The sequence below is a fragment of the Rhipicephalus sanguineus genome, chromosome 1, assembly GCF_013339695.2.
Source record: "Rhipicephalus sanguineus isolate Rsan-2018 chromosome 1, BIME_Rsan_1.4, whole genome shotgun sequence".
NCBI classification, from domain to species: domain Eukaryota; kingdom Metazoa; phylum Arthropoda; class Arachnida; order Ixodida; family Ixodidae; genus Rhipicephalus; species Rhipicephalus sanguineus.
In genome coordinates, this window is record NC_051176.1 from 37,725,925 (window position 1) to 37,747,917 (window position 21,993).

Consider the following 21,993-nt stretch of genomic DNA (forward strand, 5'->3'; position numbering starts at 1 on the left):
GCTGCTCCGACCAGGAGATATGATTTTACTGATGAGATGACATTTTTAAAAAAGCAAGCAAAAAATTCGAATTGGAACCCTAGCACGTGAGCTCGAAAGGGCAGGGCCTTTTAGGGGGTATTTACCGCAGAGTGATTACAAACTCGGACGTGCTGGCGGAAGGAATTACGAAAAAGCTGTTCTGGAATTCTGGATGAAGATCCATGGATAAAGTATATTTAAGGAAAAGTGTCAACGCGTTTCCACCGTTCGCGTGCTCTTCCATAAACGCGAAGCAAGGAAAATTCGATATTGTCCCATATACCTACTGCGAGCGATCCCAGATTTCATTCCGCAATGTCCGGAAACAGAAGTGACAGACATTTTAGCGGCACTCATGTAGTTATTACTGAACATTGCTTTCCTTACGTGCCATGCGACGCTTGAAACGAGCTATCAGCAGCGTTTCTGGAACAGACGACGTCCGCCGATGAATCGCCGTCGCACTTTCTCGCTACCGATAGGCCTAGACGTCACGAGCCTCTGCGGAGAGCGCGTTTTGCTGTCGAGCCGACTTGCAGAACAGAAGCTGCGTCGGCACCGTGCATGGCATCGTGGCTTACTCGGAACGCACGCACGAGCGTTATTTATTCAGCGGAATAATTCTTGGTCCATGATTGCGACTTTATTGGCAGCCCCAAGATCGAGCTGCACATGTTCTGACGCGCCGGCGTTGCGATTGCCGGTGATAGACGCCCCCAAACCCGAGACTTTGGCGCAGTTTGGCGCAAATTTGGTCGATATTATCAGGATGGCGCAGTAAATACAATTTGGCGCACTTTGGCGCAGTTGGCGCAGGAGTGGAATCACTGCATTAAACGGCCAGGAGAGCACAAAGTCGTGGGCGGCTAGATTAGACAGACAGACAGACAGACAGACAGACAGACAGACAGGCAGACAGACAGACAGGCAGACAGGCAGACAGACAGACAGGCAGGCAGGCAGGCAGGCAGGCAGGCAGGCAGACAGATAGATAGATACGTTCAAAATCGCAGAAGTTCGCTAGGAAATGCTTCGCATTTGATAAATGCCGACAGCCGAGCGCGTAAATGCCGCGCAGTTGGCATTACTTTATCGCGTAAGTACGCGTGCGTGCGCGTGTAGGCAAGTGAAAACTGCCGCTATTTCTTTTCTAACCAGTCAGAGAACAACGGTATGCTTCATTCGGGGCTGCAAAAGCGCACGCAATGCGTAAAACATGCGTTACCCCGCATGAAATCAACACCGCGCCGCCGCAGCTTCTGCCGCGCTGACCAAATATGGCGGCGGGTATGACGGTCGCGGTACTTTTCCGTGACTTTAGAAAGACGTGCTTTAAAGGTCGTCGCCCCGCGCCGCGCGTTGCGATGAACGCGCGCCTCCACAGGGCGTGGTCGCTCGTGCGCGCGCGCTTATCTCGAATTGGGGGGGGGGGGGGGGGGGGGGGGGGGGGGGTGAGGGTGTACGTCTTGTGTTCTCACGGCAAGTTTGCGTTGAAGTTACAGAGAGCACGAAGGTCACTTCGCTCACTGCAGCGGCCGCTTTTGCGAAAGGAGCGCGCTGCTCACACAAAAATAAGTTACAACTGTTACAGTTAGTTCGCGCTCATCCTGCGTATACTTGTGCGTCCGTTTCGTGCGTCCTCTGTTTGAGCAGCGGGCTTTAATGTCGAGCTGTGACAGTCATAGGCGTGCGCAGGGTTCCCCATAGGGGGTGGGGGGGTGGGGCAAAGGCTCATCGCAGCGCCTCCCCCCCACTCTACTAAGTCAATGTATGGGGCAGATTTTGCGCCCCCCCCCCCTCTTAGGTGATAGAAGGGTCAATGTACGGGGCAGATTTTGCGCCCCCCCTCTTAGATGATTAGGGGGGGCGGCTGCCCCCCACCCTGTGCGCACGCCTATGGTGACAATTACTAGTTCATGCTCATCCTATATGTTCTTTCCGTGCGTCCTTTGCTCGAGCAGCGCCTTCCGAGTTTCGAGATGCTTGCCGTTCTTCGCGTGACATTACAATTTGTTGCTATAGCATTTATTCCTTTGCCCTTGCGCCGAAACAATGCACAACAAAAGCTCAACTACATCTGTGAAGACACGTTTCACTTTCGTGTTATACTGATTCCTATGACAGAGGGATCAGCCACGTTTTTTTGTTGTGTTTTGCGATGCCGCTATTCGGCTTCTCGGGTGTTTTTCATTGTCATGCTTTGCTTAATTTGTTAAAACATGCACCAGCAAGGGGAGAGTGTGGTAATGCGGGCACAGCAAGCTTTAATTATACGAGTGTAATGAATTTAATATGGGCAAATATAATTCTCAGATGGTTGCAAATACTATTTGGCATGACACACCGGGTGTGAAGCCAGGGTTATGAGTTTTTTCGCCAAAAGTTGTTTTCTGAACAATCGTTCGGTGACAGAACTGGTGGTAAAACCCTTTACTGACCAATCGAAAATTCGTACCATCTTCTTTTCTCTGTACTTCTATGGGAAGGTCGAAAGGGCACCCATTTGTAGACACGAGACATCCAAGAAATTACACTTTTCTTGGCAAGCAAGTCTGTTTGAAAGTGTTCACTGACTCACTGTGTTGGGGATGTTTTCTATTCTTAGAGTCAAGAAATGTCGTTATGTGATTCAAGACTTTTTGCCTGCCATAGCTGAAGTGGGGACTTCAGCTGTTCACCCGGACAACATATTCCACGCATATAAATCCATTTGAGCAGCCTTTCCCACTGAATGTTTGACCCATCACTGGCCCAAGATCTAAATTTTGAAAGCCTGAAAGGAAAAGAAGTGGGAATAAACAATCCCCTGTGAAATAGCTGCCCCATAGGATGGCCAACAGTCCAATTTCGATGGGCATGGACACAAGCCAAGCTCTTAAAAAACAAATCCCAACCCAGGCCATGAAGCCGTTCCCCCCGTAGTTGACAGTTATGGTACTTCGGCATAACCCTGTCTCACGACCTTTCCTAATATGCACATGCGACTAATGTCATTTCATCAGCGAACAAGGCATTAGGATTTGTGAAACGCCACCTCCATCATGCTCTGCAGTGTGTTAAACTACTCCTGCAAAAGTGATTTGTCAGACCACAACTAGAATATGCTGCTGCCATTGGAACCCTCACAAAGCATATATCATCAATGAACTTGAATCAGTTGAGAATCGTGCCAAAAGATTCATCCATTCCTCATATTCATATAACATCAGCATTTATCTCTTAACCCTTTGTATCCCATGGCCAATCTAGTTGCGCAAGTATTTTTTTTTTTGCATATATGCAAATACAATATATCACAAAGCAAGAATAAACCGAAAACCAGGAAATTTTAGCTTTAGTTCTATAGAAGAAAACAAGCGTCTACATATGTGGACGCTGGGAACACCAGTTACACTGTGTCCATCATCCTTCTTCGTCATACATGGGAACTTTGCTTGCAGACGGCCCTGTTTCAACGCATTATTCATTATCATCACCACTAGTTACTGTAATCAACGGCTTCATCATCAGTTCAATGCGTTCATCATTAATAACATCATCATCATAATAATAACATATGTTCATGTAGCTGCTTGCTAACGGCGCTGATTCAATACTTTCATTATTGCGCCATCAACGCGTTAATCATCATGTTCAACGCTTTCATCATCACCATCATCCCCATTCAAGGCCCATTTGCTTGCCCACAGCTCGACTTCAACGTGTTCGTCATCATCTTTATCGTCGTTGATCATCATTAGAAATGCGTTCATGGTTACTGTAACGAATAATTCGTTCCGCAGACGTTAGACGGGATGACCCATTTATTAATCATGGAGGCAGAAACTGCCCTTTCTGCACGTGCGCGTGCCTTTGTCAACTTTCTCGCCTTCACGATAGTCCCACACGCTCCTCGATGCTCCGTTCGTGGGCATTTCGCAACATCCTCTGGGGCGGGTTAAGATTAATCTGATGCTTTGAGGGTGCAGATATTTTGCACCGGACGTTTATTGAACCATTGGCGAGACGCACTGAACAAGTGCGCACTATGCCGTCTCTTCCTCGAAGTAAAGTGATCACTCGGCCTAACTTCCAGTACGTTGCAGGTGTGTTATCCTCTAAGACTAGTACTACATCACCAATCTTTAGCTTGGTTGATGAGCGACTTGGGCTGTTATGCGCTGACCACAGTCGTAGCAGGTAGGCTCGCTTCCATCTCCTCCAAAGTTCGTCCATTAAACGCTGGCGATGAAAAACCTTGCGTTTCAAGTCAACCGTAGTCGAAAGCTCCGAGACGCGAATGTGTTGCGGCAGGGAAATACTGCACTTTCCCAAAAGCAAATGCAATAGAGTCAATGGCTGGAGCTTGTCGGGCTCGCTCTCAAGATACGTTAGAGGTCTGTTGTTGATTACTGCTTCGATCTCGCACAGCACAGTTGTGAGGGCTTACACATCGAAGCTGCTGCGTCCCAGTGACAGTTTCAGGGAGTTTTTTGTTGAGCGAATAAGGCGCTCCCACCATCCCCCTCCCCCCCATAGACCTCTCTCTACGATGAACTTCCATTGGATCCGTAGCTCTGCCGTGTGCTCCCGAAGAGCTGGTAGTGCAGATGCAAATGTTTTAGCGAAAGCTACGGAAAGTTTCAGCGCTGTCAGCGTATACCATCGAAGGAACTCCGCGCCGTGCGAGGAAACGGCGGAAGACGAGCAATGTTGTAGCGGCGGTCATGCCTGAGGTGAGCTCCAGATGGATGGCATGTGCGACGGCACATGAAAGCAGAAGGATGTAGGACCTTGAACCACTTGCTAGCTTTGCATATAAGGGCCCACAGTAATCGAGCCCGGCAACGGTGAATGGGCTTGCTTCACTAATTCTCTCGCGTGGGAGAGAATTAGTGCAGATGCTGCTGCTGCTTTCAATCGTTTACACATTCTGCACTTGGAAACTATCTTCTTTACTGTCTGACGTCTCGTCAGCAACCAAAAACGCTCTCAAACCAATTAATGTTGCTTCAACACCTCCATAAATAGTGCCGCGTATGCCGCTGATGCGAAAAGGCTTGTGAGCTTACGATCATCTGTCAGGAGAATCAGGTGGCGTATGTCGTGATCAGCATCAAGCTGGTGCAGACGTCCACCAACGCGAAGTAGGTGGACAACGCATCCATAAACGGACAAATGCGAAGAACACGAAATGTTGTGGGTAACAGCTGACTTTGACGTAGCGCAAGAACTTTGTTTGGAAAGGAGTGGTCTTGAATAGTCTGCAGCCAATAACGCTCAGCCTGTAATAACTCTTCCGCTGTGAGAGATCTGGATACTGATGGGAGCTGCGGCGAAGCATTACAGATGAAACGCTTGATCCATGCTGTGACTCGAAGCAGCCTTGTAATAGAGCTGCAGTCTTCCAAACACAAGACGCATTGACGACCGAAAATGCCCGATGGATCTAGCGTAGACGAGCCTTGATCACTGCTTGGTCCCTCCAAAAAGGCTATCTCTGACACTGCGGTGAAATTCTTGATGCTTGCACATTCAAATTGTTTCCTCTTGTCAGAAAGCCAAGTTGAGCCGTGCCACCACATGGTAGATTCGATTAGATTAGCAAATGATGCTCCGTAAGTGATAACGTCTGCAGGATTGTCCTTGCTGCCACAGTGGGACCCGATGTGCTCCAAAGGGATCTAATTTAGTTGATGAGCCCTTTATCCAGTGTAGCGCCACCAGCGAGTCTGTCCAAAAGAAAACTGGAGCATGCTGAAGGAACTGTACCTTTTTCACGTAGCAGCTTAACCACGCTGCGATGACGCATGCGAGATCCAGGCGAGGAAGAGATACCATCTTGAGAGAAGCAAGTCTGCCTTTGCTGATTAACAGTTGTGAGAAGCATGTGTCAGGTTCTGAGCTTACTCGGACTTAGATGCACGTGCCGTATGCTCTAGGACTGGCATCCGCGAAGGTATGCACCTCAAATGTAAATGGCTTGATGTCGTCGCTTAAGAATATGTATCGTGGGATGCGGACACACGTGGCGCTATTTAGCTCTGAGCACCAGCTGTTCCACGTGATTCGTTCATCTGGCATGCTAGCGTCCCATGAAAGGTTCTTCCAGAGATCTTGGAATACAATCTTGGCCTTTACGGTAAATGGGGTGAGGTATCCCAAGGGGTCATAAACTCTTGCCAACGTTTGCAATGCTATGCGTTTAGTAGCAGGATCCACAGCTGTGAAAGTAGCAGCATGCTGAGCCTTAAGGAGGAAGCAGTCACCAAAACATCCCCAAGGAACTCCCAAAACCTCCACTGTGTGACCGTCTTCCGCTTCATCTTCAATGACACATTTATCGCGGAGGAATTTCTCTTTCAAGATGTCGCAATTAGAAGCCCACTTGCGAAGCTCCATGCTGGCCTCCCTGAATATCTGCAGTGTTTCTTAAAAGTCATACAATTTCAATGCCTCCTGGGCTCTGGGTAGTCCAATGAGGTCATCCACATAGAATGCGGGTTCTAATAGGGCTACTGTGGTTGGGTAGTTCTGCCTACATGAAGATAAGTGGTGTCGAAGTGTAGCGGCCAAAAGGAATGGGCTTGATGCGGCTCAAAACGGAACCCTCGTGATTCTCCATGTCGTAGTGGGTGGCATGGGCTCTTCTTTCGTTGGTAATCCTTCCAGCCACAGAAATCGTAGCAGGTTTCGGTCTTCAGGCCGAATAAGAAGCTGTAGCTATGCCTTCTTTATGTCTGGCGAGAACCACAGGGTGGCAGCGAAAATTAAGTAGGAGCTGGATGACGTCAGCACTAAGTTTCACGCCTTTCAGAGTACGTCGTTGAGGCAAACATGACCAGCTTCGTGCGATGACGCGTCAAATACGACACGAAGCTTTGTCGTTACAGTCTCGCAACAAACCACAGCGTGATGGGGCATGTAGTAGATGTCCTTGGGCAGCTGCTCCGCACGTCCATCGTTGAAATAAGATCAAATTTCCTGGTCGTATTTTTCAAGCAGTGATGACTGCTCCTGGAACCGGTTGATCTGAATTCGCAGTCGACATTCGGCCAATCGGCGACTGTTGCTTCCGGATGGTAACACTAGCGGTTCAACAATCAGTGGCACTTGATAATAGCCATCTTGCTTGGAGATGCCCTGCTTAAATGCAGACAGGTGAGGGTCGCTCTCTAGGGTCTGTGAATAGGCTCCATCAATCTTGATGGCATCAAGACGCCACAGTGACGATACGTCGTGCTTCTCTGATTCAGATTTGTCAATTGCGACGAACAGTGCACTTGATGGGGAGCGGATGTTGGACTCAATAGGGCCTTGCACCATCCATCTAAATGTAGTTTTGATCGCTGTTATAATTGTGCTGATGCGATCAATTTTCCCACAGGCAACTTGCCAATACGCGTCAGATCCGATGAGGACACTTATCTCGTCTGGTTGCCATGTATTTGGTTGAAAGCTGTCGGCTACGTTGTACTCTCGTTCGACAAACAGGTGCAAAATGTTGGGGTCGAGCGGTGGGCTTGTTACAGTGCATACATCAGGAATTGTTAACGCTTCCAAGGTTATTGCCGATTCGTAGAACTGGCCACGGAGTCGCACATTGACACGCTCGGTGCAGATTCGTCTTCGTGACTTGGACCCTCCGAAGGTGACGAGGGAGAGCTCTTTTTTACCTACTACCGAGCACTTAAGAATCTTTGCCACGTCTGCATGAATGTCTGTGCGCTGGCTGCCGCAGTCCAACAGTATCCGCAGAAGGAGTTGTCTGTCTTCAGACTCTGCCCAAATTCGGCCTGTCTGCAACAATACAGGAGTAGATTCCACGAGACGACTCTGGGCAGTTGTGACGGTTTGCATGTCTGGCGGCGGTGGTTCATGAAACGCCGGGGATCCAGCGTCTGGCTGTGGATCTTCGGCTGACCTCGCTAACTCGCAGAGAATCGTCAGGTGGCGTCGCTGGCAGGTACCACACTTGATGGATTTTCTGCACAATCTGGTGACGTGATTGCGTGCTCCACAGCGGAAACAGCAATTGGCGTACTCAAGCCTTGCTCGCTTCTCTTCAGCCAATAGGTTGGCGTTGCAGGCAGCGATCACATGATCCTTGCTTTGGCAAGGTAGACCCGGTTAGGGCTGACGATGATGGTACATGTTCTACACCATAAATACTTTCAGATGTGTGGGTCCTGTGTTCATTTTGCAGTACTCGATGCGACTGCAGCCGGCCCTCCTCCCGGATTTCTACCTGGATACGGGGGAAAGTTAAGATCTCCTTGGCTCGCCGCGTTCCGTCTTCAGGAGTTTCGGCGATGCTGGATGCGCAGTTCGTTTCCTTGGTCTTTTGCCTGTACGTGATAGCAAGATCCTCTGGCAGACATTGTATCAAGACACGGTTTAACACCACAGTATACTGGTCTGGTGAAGTTCTGGTGGTCTGGTGAAGGCCTTCTAAGGCAATGACGTGGAACTGCACTGTGTCGTGAAGCAGACGGAGCTTCAGGACCTCCGATGAGCTTTTCACGGGGCTCAGCGTGAGATGATCGACATACTCATTCACAAGCAGACCCCGGCGTCCAAAGCGATCCGTAAGCGTCTTGATCGTGACGTCGTAGTTTTGCTCGACTAAGCGGATGCCTTTGATAGCCCGCTTTGCGCTGCCAGTTAAGTAGGTGAGGAGGTACTTAAACTTTACAATGCGCGGCAGCTCAGTGTTTTTGTGGGTTGTGGCGTCGAAATTGTCCCAGAAAGACTGCCATCCATGCAGGCTACCATCGAAAGTTGGTATCTGGAACTTCGGTAGTTGAACTTCGGTAGTTGACGGTGCTCGCTCACCTGGCCTGCTGCGTCGCCGGAGTTTGGAGATCCGAGGTTGCTTGGCTCAGGTTCAGTTGCTCGAGCCTGCGTTCTGGCTGTCCTCTCACATTCTTGTAGTCAGAGCTTGGCGCGTGACACGGCGTAGAGAATCTTTTTCATTATATTCGTGTGCTGTTTCTACTTCCTGGTCAAGGTTTTCTTCGTCCGTGCTTGCAAGGATGACGTCGTCGAGCCTCTACAGTGCTACCTAATTGTCCTTGAGCTAATCCATGCGGCTGTTAATTTGAGAGCCATCGGGATCCGTTTGCTGCAGTAGGTCCGTTAAAAGTGTCAGCGTTCTTGTGACGCCAGCCCTGAGCACACCATGCTTCTTGCGCAGCTGGTCCGAGTTCGCCATGACCGTGACGTGAAGGGAAGTCTATGAAGGGGCGGATCCCGGGTTTCGGCACCAAAAAATGCAACGAATAACTGGTTCAGCCGACGCTAGAGAGAGATGACCAGTTTATCAATCGTGGAGGCGAAAACTGCCCTTTCTGCACGTGCCTTTCTCAACTTCTCATGTTTCCGATAGTTCTGCACGCTCCTCGATGCTTCGTTCCTGAGCATTTCGCAACAGTTACGTTCTAACTGAATGCTTTCATCATTAGCAGTAGCATTGTTCAAGAGGCCTTTGCTTGTTGATGGCTCTGCCTCAACGCGCTAATTATCGGTGCTCTCCAAATCGGAACATTCGCTTCCGCTAGTCAGCTAGAAAATTATGGCATGCATGTCTTCCCCACTTAATCCACGTCCCGAATAAAGCAAATACAATTCTAAATAACTTCTAAAAGGCATATTTAGCTCCATTACAGACGTTTTCTACAAAGCCGCACGGCAACGAAGCGGATCCTACCACCATGCGGCGTTCTATCAGCTTCTTACACGAATTCGGTATGGCAGGACCTCTACAAACGTGGACGCCACAGCGACAACTGAATTTACAAACTTTGGTAGCTCACAGTGCAACAAAAGTCACAAAACAAGCTAAACTCTTCCTTTTCTGGAATAAGGCCGAATCATTTAAAAACTCTCACGAATTTAGAGTGAACTTATGAAAAAAACATGGCTGATCCCCCTTTCATAGGAATCTGTGTAACACGAAAGTGAAACATGTCTTCACAGGGGTAGTTGAGCGTTTATTGTGCATGGTTTTGCCACAAGGGCAGAGTATTTAATGCTACAGCAGCAAATTGTAATGTCACGCGAAGAACGACAAGCAGCTCGAAACTTGCAGCGCGCTCTAAAGAAGAAAGGACGCACGAAAAGAACATACACTGGACGAGTGCGAACTAACAACTGTCACCACTGTTACTTCTTTGCGTGTGAGCAGCGCGCTCCTTTCGGAAACGCGGCCGCTGCAGCGAGTGAAGTGACCTTCGCGCTCTCCTTTAACGTCAACGGAAACTTGTGGTGAAAGGACACAAGAGGTACAAACTGCCCCATCATGAGGTAAACGCGCGCGCGCAAGAGGCACCCACTGTAGAAGCGGGCTCGCATCGCGACACGCGGGGCTACGACCTTTAAAGCGCGTTCTGCGCGATCTTCGCGCCATCTCGCTAGTGATAACAATAACATGCTGAAGCCACGGAGCTCCGAGTACCGCGAACGGTAAATGGTGTATATAAATAGCTTGCCGTTATTAAGCTGGAGAACGTACGCTCTGTGGTCGAGTGGTTAGCACCGCGCGCTGCGGAGCGAGGGGTCGTGGGTTTGACTCCCGACTACGGAACATTTTCTTCTAGTTTTTTTTTCTTTGCCATCTGTTAGAGTATATTTTACAACGTCATATCCGTGACGGAAATACGTCAGTGGAGCCGTGGTGGACCCCGGCATAAAACACTTTCGTGTTAAAAAAAATGTAGGCATACACCTCTACAGGTGACTTGAGAAGAATGCAATTGTTCTGTGCGCACTTATTGCTGTTTGTTCACAGAAGGTGACAAATATAGATGGTTTTATGAAATGCTGGAGTAATGCCAACATTTCAAATCAATTGTCAAGGCAATGTGTTGGCTAGCCTGATCCCACTTCACTGGTATGTTTTATCCACATATGCGGATGCTGAGATACAAATGGTTAAGGGCAGAATCTAGCTTGTCATCCCTCACTTTTTGTCGTCGTGTTGCCACGCGCTCTTTTTTCATGAATTCTTTAGAGCTCGCTAAACCGCCCACCTTACATCATGCCTTCACCTTCATGCACGTCACAGAGCACCAGCCATCAACTGCAAGTTACCCATCCTCAAACACAAACTGTAACATTTCAAGCCTAATTTTTTTTCCTCGAGCTGCCAGAGACCGGAATGACCTGCCCCACAATGCTGCTGCCGAACAAGTCATTCCGAATGTCTGGACACTGTGCAAACATGTCACTGCAACACCTGCTTTTTATTGCGCAAACATGCTTGAAGCACCTGCGTTTGTGTCCCGAGTGGGGTTTTTAAGGTATTAAAACTAAATTAAATTAAACTACTCTTCGAACGACAGTTTCTCTTTTCCACAATTCAATTTCAGTATTCACAGCACTGTACCAACAAAATAGTACAACTAGTTCAGACAACTAAAAAAAAAATTTTGCAGTGGCTTAGCTTGGCTATGCCAGGATATACGTAGCGTTAGCAAAGGTTTTGATTATTCTTAGCTTTCCAGGTTGTCTAGGGTTATTAGCCTTCTTCTGTCCATTCTTCGTACGCTGAACCGCTAATTGCCAGGCAACTACTTCGGGATCCGATGAGATAAGCTTCTGGGCTCTTCTGCGCCGTTGAGCAGCATTTGCGCTCTCCTTCTCCATGGCGTTACCCACCTGCAAACGCCAGTCAGAGGCACTATCAATCGGCTCCAGCGCAGTGCCACACGGCGACTGCACAGCGAAGGCAAATAGCTGCGCGCATGCTGGCGCCAGTGTGTCTTCCATGGCTACGACGTCACTCCTCTCGAAGACGCAGACCAGCAGCAGCGAGTCACGCGCGGTGGTGGCGGAGAGCGGTGACCCAGCTGTGTGACATCACTGATCCTCGCGCATGCGCAGCACGGCTCATGAGGATCCACACGAAATTGGCTCCGGCTAGGCAAGTGTAGCTAACGCTGCAAAAGTGTGTCATTTCGCTTCGTGAACGCAGTTGATGCGCAAGCAAATGGGTGTTATCCCCATGTGCATTCCCCTTGTTATCCTCGTGTGCATTCCCCTCTTTAGTTTAACCAGGATGGCTTCGTCCTCATTGTTTGAGTGGGTGCACGAAGCATGGTATCAGTTTCTACGGACATGTTCCCCAACGGCCGCCATTGCAGAGAAGCTGCCAAACTTGTGTAAGCAGCATCCAGGGGGACATCAGCCACTCCACAACCGAGTTGAGCTTCAGCAAGTGATGCGACTTGTGCAGATACACGTATGCATTGGAAGAAGAGAAAAAGGGATCTGACTTTTCCAGAGCGAGCCTTGGCAAGTGCTTCAAATGATGAATGTTGTTATGCCAGCCTAGGGAAACTTCTCTTCCACCACGGGAACCCACGCATCATTGACAGAAATGATGTTTCACACACATATGATCCCACAGACAACAATGAGGCCCCCTGTTGCTGTTAACGCGACACCACAGCGCAGGTGCCAGTTTGGTCAGCCCAGAGAGGAAGAGGGGGAAAGGTCCGTGTAGGTGGATGCGCTCTGCTGGCCTCCTCTGGCAGTTGCGACCGCACCCATTCACTTGTGTGTTGCCCGAGTTCATAGAGTCCCTGTAGTTTTTGCTGGTAGCGGACTGGCTGTTTGAACCCAGCATTGGGAGGGTCATCCGGAGAAATGTGTTCCGTGTTTGCCTAACTGTGCAACCAGACACCATTCTAGTTCATTTAATTAGTATGAGAACATCCGCGTTGTTGTTCTTGGATTACACGTGCCTCTTCCGCAATCCTTTGTTGTCTTTCTCTTTTTTCACTTTGCGACGAGATGATGTTGCTCAGTGGCGGACACGCTCTATGACACCAATTTCACAGATGAGGCATGCTTACGCGTGTAAAGTGCTTCTGAGCAGAAACAATGCAGAGAGAAATAGAAGAGATATAACCACACCTCTGGCTGGTGCATTTGGCATGACTCGTGAAATAAAATTACAGCCTACACTAATTTAGCAGATAAGTTACATATCAGAGTTCATAGCAACATTGAAAAAAAAAGTTCAAGGGTTTTAAGGACTTTCAAGCACCTAACGAAGAATTTTCAAGGACTTGAAACAACACTTGTCGAGATCGTAGAAAAAGGAAACACGAGCTTGTACAGCATGAAGTATATCCTTCATGGCACACAAGCCAAAGCAGGTACTTTTTCACAATTAATAGCTAACTAAAGGAATTCTCACAGTTCCTTTTTCGCTAATATTTTGTTTACGCTGTTTACTGCAGGTTTCAGTATTCTTCTGCTAGTTTGCTTAAACTGATTCACCTCACAATATGGATGTATTGCGTGAGTGCGTGTGCACGCGACACACACACACACACAAAATGTGCATTGCCAGCCTTAGAATTTTTTAACCTTACATTAATATATAGATGACATAATCGCCGCTAATACAACACAAAAACGCAGGAAGAAGCACAAACATGACAACACGGGCAGTGCTTCCAACTTAATTTGTGTCATTCTAGGGGCAATTATGTCACATACTGTAGCAAGTACCAACTAGGCGATGAACACGTTCACCTGATGAGCATATATGCACACAAACTCACACAATTGCAAAGGGGTCGGGCACCCTTCCCTCTCCACTGCCACAAAATAAAATCCTCGTTAATACCCCGGTCACACTGGCAAGTTTAGTGTCATTTTGAGCGAGTGCACTTACGCCCCCAGAATGGCACTTTGGCAGCGCGCTGCTACACAAGAAAGGGAAGTGCACTTTGGAAATGACTGTAACGGCGATGGGTAATAAAGTAGCACAACAGATATTTGTTTTTTCAGGCAATGTCTTTTAAGAAATACTGTGTTACAGCTATAACCAGCCCTTAAAATAAACTTTACGTACAAACGCGGTAACTGCAGCCATTGCACGGCGTGCGCTGGGTATGCCCCTGGCGGTTGTGGCTGTAAACTGTCTGAGAACGAGAATAGCAAAGTAGTATTTTGTGTTATAGTATGTTTTAATGCATAAGAATATTCCTAATAAAGAAAACGATAGTTCAAAAATGCTATGAACTCGGCTTTGGATAATAACTCATTTATTCTCGAGCCACTGCTGTCGAGGCTAGACACTCCGTCTCGGCGAAGTGAGTTTGGCGAACGCCCTCGCCGGCAAGTGCGCTTTGCAGCAAGTGTCACTAAACGTTCCCGTGTGACAGCGTGCGAATGGCACTAGCGGCGAAGTGCACTCTCTCAAAGTGCACTTAAGTTGCCCCGTGTGACAGGGGTGTCAGCCTCTGATCAAAAGTAGGCTCGTGCGAACATAACTTTCTAGACTCAAAGTGAATGGCAATTAGTGTCGAATAATTTTGAAGTGAATTCAAATCACAGTGGGATTTCAATTGTAGTAGGATGCAAATTATACGTGAAAAAATAATTTAGGCTTTAAAATTTCTCATATTTAGGCAATATAAGATGCTAATAAAAAGAATGACTGACGTGCAGAAGTGTGGCTTCGCGCTGGGACAGAGTTCCCCTGACAAGGTGGTTTCTCGATACAGAAGTTCCATGTTGCAGTGAAATAATCTTTAAGGAGGGTTACACATGGTAGAATATGTCTAATCGTTCTTTTTAAATACTTTCAAATATTAAATTAATGTTAGCGAATTGGAACTGTGTAATATGAGCTCAATTATTCGCACAGAACTACCCAAAGTGCAACTACTAAAAATTGGCTCAACAAAAGTGTATTGACAAAATTCAAGAACATTTAAGGACCTACAAAAATTTAAGGGTTTACAAGGCCTTGAAAATGCTATTTGAAAATTCCAGGGTTTTCAAGGGTTTCAAGGACCGCTACGAACCCTGCATATGTGTGGACACAACCGCGGGGTAGTTGACCCTCAACTGTTCGCAGCACTACATGCGAGTGCATGCTTGTCAACGTAACAGCCAAACAAAGAAGCAATAAATTCTTTCTTGAGCTTGGTTACTACAGTTCTCCACACCAAACATTAAATAAGTACTCTTCCACAGTGTGTGGCCTTGCCGTATAAGTGGCACATCTATGTGTGCCTGTGTTTTATGTAGGCCATATATTTTTCCATACTACACAGCTGAGCTTAGTGGGAGTCAACAGCAAACATTGCTCTAACCTGCCACATTTAATAAATAAAACACTCACGGCTCGTTCCTCGCCAGCTTCCCTGCTGCTAGTGCAAGGCCCCAAGTGGTGTCCCTGGAGGCACAGCCGGCAAAACACAAACTGCAAGGACACGTGGTCAATAATATCACTCTCTCACTTTCTGGCAATTCCAGCCTTCTTCTTTTACGTTCAAACTTGGTTTCAGCACATTTCTTTCACACAGCTGCAAAACAGATTGGAAAATTTCAGCTCCGACTACTCTGCCTTTGTAAATTTTTCAAAATGTGGACTCCATGCAACTAAGAGGATTTCGCATCTAGCACACTAGAAGGTCATCTAGCTTCTTGAAAAAGATGCCTAATGAGGAACATTGCAAAAGTCAACGAAATAAATGAACTACAAAGAACACTAGGCACATACAGGGTTTGTCCGCAAAGTAGTAGGACTGAATTTAAAAAAAATATACATTTATCCGCAATTTTGACACATCGACATAACACTTTTCAAAATATGCACCTTCTGAATCAACACAGCATTTCCAGCAACTCTGCCAATCACTTCAGGCTCCCTGGAATGCTTTTCAGGTCCCTCGTTGCGGAATCTTGAATGGTCTAAACAGAGCCATGGTGCCATGCTTTCATGGCTCTTTTCAGTCGGGGGAAGAGGAAGAAGTCTGAAGGAGCAAGATCTGGGCTGGGGCAACATCACCTAAATCCACCACCTCTCTTCTAGGTGGTGTTGGCTGGGGAAGCTGTGTGATGCTATTTTTGTTCAGGAAGTCCATGACAGCAAATGCGGTGTGGCGAGGCCCATTTTAGTGACTTTTTGCCGTTGAAGGGCGGTCCTGACCGTTGCTCATCTTCAACATGCTCTCTTCCCTCCCCAAACAGTTTGTGCCACTGACAAACACTCGATCGACCTATGGCATCACTCCCTTCACACTTTCGTGACCGCAAAAAAAATCGGTTGTTTTTTGGTAGTCCAGGAAATATTTTTCTTTCCTGTCACAGAAGTCGGTTGATGCTAAAGTGTAGGGTATCATATGATATCATATGAGGAAGAATTGGTCTTTCCAACAGAGTTGATTTCAAACAACAGGTCTATTTCTAATAAAAAAATTATGAAAACAAAGCAAAATATAATAAAAAGAAAAAAATTCATAGAAACATCATCGCTACTCTGCACAGGGTAAAGAAAAAAAATTGGAAATACACGTCTTGAACACAACCCCTTATAGAATAATACTGCAAATATAAGGTCTGTAAGTACAAAGGTTATTTACATACATACAAAAATATAAGCACTAGTGCCTATCGTGCCACCGCGCGAAGCAGCTTCTCGACGTGGTGAAACAAAGGTTGGCTACATGTGTTTCGCAGAAAACATTTTTTTTCTGTTCAACTTTTTTTTCTTCGTAGCACAGTTTGCAGTTCTGGTATTTTTCAATTTGTTGTGGTTGGTGCTGGGCACCCTAGGTAGCTTCCCGTGTATACGTTGAAATGAAAAGTGTACCCCATTTCTGAATCTGGAAGAAATGGATATTGGCCGGGCACGTAGCACGTCGGCAGGATAACCGGTGGTCATTAAGGGTAACTGACCGGATTCCAAAAGATGGCAAACGCGTGAGGGGGAGACAGAAAATTAGGTGGGTAGATGAGATTAAGAAGTTTGTAGGTATAACGTGGCAGCAGAAAGCACAGGACCGGGTTGATTGGCGGAACATGGGAGAGGCCTTTGCCCTGCAGTGGGCGTAGACAGGCCGATGATGATGATTTCTGAATCTGCCAAAACCCATAATGTACCCCCCATAGGTGGGCACACTCCAAGAGATACTCACTCATACTGACTCATCCAAATTTTTTTTCAGCCTTCGCACTCACTCAGGCTCATACCCATGCCTATTCACACTCATAGGCAATCACTAATACCCCGGTCACACTGGCAAATTTAGTGTCATTTTGAGCGAGTGCACTTACGCTCACAGAGTGTCACCAGAGGTGTCACTTTGGTGGCGCGCTGCTACACGAGAAAGAGAAGTGTGCTTTGGAAATGATGGCAGTGGCAATTAGTGGTTCAGTAGCGCAACATATATTTGTTATTTTTGGCAATGCTCGCAGTTTAATTGCTTATTATAGGCATGAACATAATTTACAATGAACTTTGCGCGTAAACGAAGTAAATATTGCAACCACATAACGTCATTCGTCATCGCGAGCCGAGACAAGACAGTATCATATCCAAGACGAATTGAAAACAAAAATGGCAGACTCCGGTACAGAAGGGACGCGTAGTGGTGACGGGCGTTTGGAGCGTGTTTTGGCAGTAATCATTTGCTCCTCCCAAAGGCGTATGAGCGCCCGCGTCTCTGCGTCAGACCACGTTGTCTTCGCGGAAGTGGCACCCGTGGCACACGCCATCGCGAATCATTAAAGAATGACTGACCTGCACATGTGCAAGGAAGTAAACAACGGGACGGATGCAGCCATTGCACGACATGTGCTCCCGCATACCCCTAGCGGACGTGACCGCAAACTGCCGAGGGCGAGAGTAGCGAGGTTTTTTGTTGTAGTATCATTTGTTTGAATACATGGCAGTATTCCTAATAACGAGAACGATGGTTTAAAAATACCATGATCATCGCGTTTTGCATTAGCGTATTTATTTGCGAGCCACTGCTGCCGAGGATAGACACTCCGTCGTAGCGAAGTGAGTTTGGCGAACGCACTTGCCGGCAAGTGTACTTTGCAGCGAGTGTCACTAAGCGTTCCTGTGTGACAGCGTGCAAATGACACTACCGGCGAAGTGCACTCGCTCAAAGTGCACTTAAGTTGCCCTGTGTGACAGGGGTATAACGTTCATACTCACGCCTACTCACACTCATAGGCACTCACTCACGTTCAGAGTCACGTCTACTCACACTCATAGGCACTCAGTCATGTTCAGAGTCACCACGTCTACTCACACTTATAAGCACTCACTCAGGTTCATACTCACGCCAAGTCACACTCATAGGCACTCACTCACGTTCATACTCACGCCCACTCACACTCATAGGCACTCACTCACGTTCAGAGTCACGCCTACTCACACTTATAGGCACTCACTCGCATTCATACTCACGCCCACTCACACTCATAGGCACTCACTCACGTTCATACTCATGCCTACTCACACTCATAGGCACTCACGTTCATACTCACGGGTACTCACTCACGTTCATGCTCACGTGTACTCACACTCATAGGCACTTACTCACTTTCATACTCACTCTTACTCACACTCATGGGTACTCACTCACGTTCATACTCATGTTCATACTCACGTGTACTCATCCTCATAGGCACTCGCTCATGTTCATATTTATGTGTACTCACACTCACAAGCTATCTTTTCGTCCACTTTTCTTTCTTCGCAATTACCTTACATTTATTACTAAAAACATCCCCTATACTTTCCTTGGCATTATTGTCTGTTAGTTCTCATTAATATTGTGTATAACAAAGAAAACGAGCCCTTGAAATAACACTTCTTTCCTTCATTCATAGCGAGGGTCTCGTTCTGGCAGACTTGATGCTTTCAGGTAGTATGCGAGGGATTATTGGTCAGCTGCCAGCTCGTAATAAGTTCACGTGCTACGTGACGCCAACAGGCAGAAAAAGAGTGTTCCACACTCGCCGTCATGGCTACTGGCGGCGCCGACTGACGCTCCCACGTTTAAATGCACACATATACCCTATAAAGTGGACGGGGGGATGGCCGCCGCAGTAGCTCAGTTGGTAGAGCATCGGACGCGTTACTCGAAGGTCGCAGGTTCGGTCCCTGCCCGCGGCAAGCTATCTTTTCGTCCACTTTTCTTTCTTCGCAATTACCTTACATTTATTACTAAAAACATCCCCTATACTTTCCTTGGCATTATTGTCTGTTAGTTCTCATTAATATTGTGTATAACAAAGAAAACGAGCCCTTGAAATAACACTTCTTTCCTACACTCACAGGCACTCACTCACGTTCATACTACTACCACGCGTGTTATTTTGATGCATTTGGGCTTCACCCGCAAAGACTGTTTGCAACGCTCTGCGAAGACCGCACCGCGATGCTTCAGAAGCTTCACAATTGGTTTAGATCATTCCGTTAAGATTGCGCACAGGACACGAATAGTCTAGTTTCTTCGAGAGATTACGCGACCACCAGTGTAAATGCTGGAACCTTCGATACCACACGTATAAAAGCAGACTCGCTTTACCGCTTGTCAGTTTTTCGACGGCTGACGCCCTGTTCGCCGCTATCAGTGTACAGTGTGTATTGCTGTAGTTTGACTTTCCGTTTCCCGGCCACAAGTTCGGCCAAATAAATAGGTACATCTTGGACACGCCGACTGCTGTCGTCATCGACGTCAGGAGCCCGTGACACCTGTGGAGGCACTGTTCATTCATGTTCCGGACGCCCCCGTCAAGCCGTGAACCCAGCCCACGTCACTGTGAAGATATTGACGCCAACCACGACCAGCAAGCTAGCCGTAGGCAACAAGGTCTACCACCGGAGTACGGGCCTTTACCCAACAAGACTCAGAAGACCAAGGCCATGACCACGACTGCGCCAATGATGACAGCCACTGCGCCACCGCCCGTGATCGTGATGCAGCAGCCAAGGGAGCCGCCGATCTTTCGGGGATCATCGTGTGGGGATCCAGAAACGTGGCTCGAGTCGTACGAGAGGACTGCGGCCAACGAAAAGTTGTGCTTTGTGTACGTCGCATTGGAAGACAGCGCCAGGACCTGGTTCAAGAACAGGGAGTCTACCCTGACAACGTGGGACATCTTCCAGACCAGCTTCCTCGCAGTGTTCACAAGCGTCGTGCGAAAGGAAAGAGCCACCGCTTTCCTGGAAACACCAGCTCCCAAACGAAAACGTGACAACCTTCGTGGAAGAGATAACCAGACTCTTCCGCCACGCAGACCCTGAAATGCCCTAAGACAAGAAAGTTCGCTTCCTCATGCGAGAAATAAAGCAGGGGCTCTTGATGAAGATTAGTGGGGTTTTGTGGCGCAACGGCCATCGGTGGCCAAAGAGTGCCATGTCTTTGATACGGTGTTAGCGATGACCAATGATTACGATGACAGGGTGTATTATCGCTGTATAGAGGCCTAAAATCACGCGCTGTATAGAAGCGTAAAAGGTGTGTATAGAGTATAAAATTATGGCAGTGATACGTGATGTGATCTGTGGATGTGGAATTAATTACAAGTGAGCATGATATCTACAAGTGAGAAATGGGAAAATAGCACGAATGCCTCCTCAAGGCCTTTGAGGCCAAAGGCAGGGAGGCAGGTGCTTTCTGTAAGGTAGCTACCGCAGCAACCTCTTTTCAGTGGTCGTGCTACGGATTGGCTGGGTATACAACGTGAAAGCTGTGAACTTCTTCCAAAAACGCGAATAGTGACTGATGTTTAAAAACCGGTTCCCTACCGATGAAAAATGATGGGTGAAATGGTATTTGTTGTTGGTAGAGTATTGGAAATTGTCGTTTTCTAAGTGTGTCTAATTCTTTACACTGTATTAAAATGTGAAGTACGGTTAGTGCTTCACCACATCTGTCACAACGGTGGATCGCCACCGACCAGAAGGTATGAGTGTGTATTGCGTGTCTGTCCTGTCCTTAGCCTTGTAAGTGTTACTTCTGTGCGGCGTGACTTTGATATTGGCGGCCAATTACCAAGGTGCGGCTTGATAAGCTGTAGCTTATATTGTGTGTGCCTATCACATGTGCTCTGTAGCACATAGCTGTAGCTGTAGCGACAAAAAAATTGGCGCGCAGCACGCTTGGCGAAGCGTTTTGGGACGCTAACACGCGAAATTGCTAGCCGCTGCCACCGCTTCTCCGAGCGGTCGCTGCGCGGCGAGCTTGGCCGGGGAGTCCGCTGCCGATGCGCAAAATGCCCATCTGCGGTTCTGAGGAGCCAGTGGGCAACGTGATTCGTTGCTTGCGACGAAAGACATTGTGGCTTCTTCGCTTTTGCATGTCCGCTAGCGCGATGTTCTTGCCCGCAAAGTTCGGATTTGTCTCGTACATCGGCACCGTGAGTGGAGTTAGGCCTAGCCACGACATCAAGTAGAAAGCTCGGATGCGGTGTGCGTGGCTGCGGTGCCTGATGTTTCAAAGTACACTCAAACCTCATTATAACAAAGTCACACTTGCCACAAAAATAACTACGTTATATCTGAAAATTCGTCATAAACGTTTATTTGTAACATTGACTATGACAAGACTATTCTTCATTTACTTCGTTATAACCGATAATTCATTATATCCGGGTTCGTTATAACGAGGTTTCAGTGTACGTCATGCTCGATTGCGAGTGCAAAGAGTTGTCCTGCAGTGGTCTTCGTCATAAGCTCCGAAGTGCTGATAAGAACAACCTCTAACAGTGAGTCCAACGAGTCAACGCTATTACAGTCGCACGTCTGTTACGTTCTACGCACGTCTGCGATGTTCGCGAAGAGTGCGGCGCGCTATCGTAATCTGATGATTGAGCTTCCGCTTGCAGCTCCCAAACTAAAGCATTCTAAATTATCGTCGACCCGTGAACACAGAACGAGTGCGAACGCGTCACTAAGTAGCCCAATTTTCGACAGCCACGACCTCGCGACGCAAAAGGAGCAGGCGACGATCCCAAAGCGAGCATCACGACAGAAGCAGCCAATCGGAGGCCTTGAATTGAACTTCAAACATGTGCTTTTTGTCCGCTTGTTACTGAATGGAGAAGCTAGCTGAAATGGAGAACTTGAACACGGAGAAATGCTCTTTACGACGAGCCCAAAATGGTGGCGCCCGGTTGCGCCGTTGCCGAGCTCTAATTTAAAAAAAAAACACTGTTTTTTTTGCT

The 21,993-nt window shown here is 47.6% G+C and overlaps 1 protein-coding gene across 2 annotated transcripts in view; it reads right to left on the reverse strand.

Moving 5' to 3' along the window:
* LOC119390671 (E3 ubiquitin-protein ligase parkin) overlaps window positions 1-21,993 on the reverse strand; it is a 115,961-nt gene that overhangs the window by 21,062 nt on the left and 72,906 nt on the right. For both annotated transcript variants that reach the window (XM_049414117.1, XM_037658328.2), the window contains one exon: window positions 15,146-15,226. In XM_049414117.1, the coding sequence (XP_049270074.1) occupies window positions 15,146-15,226 (81 nt within the window). The remainder of the gene's footprint in view (window positions 1-15,145; window positions 15,227-21,993) is intronic.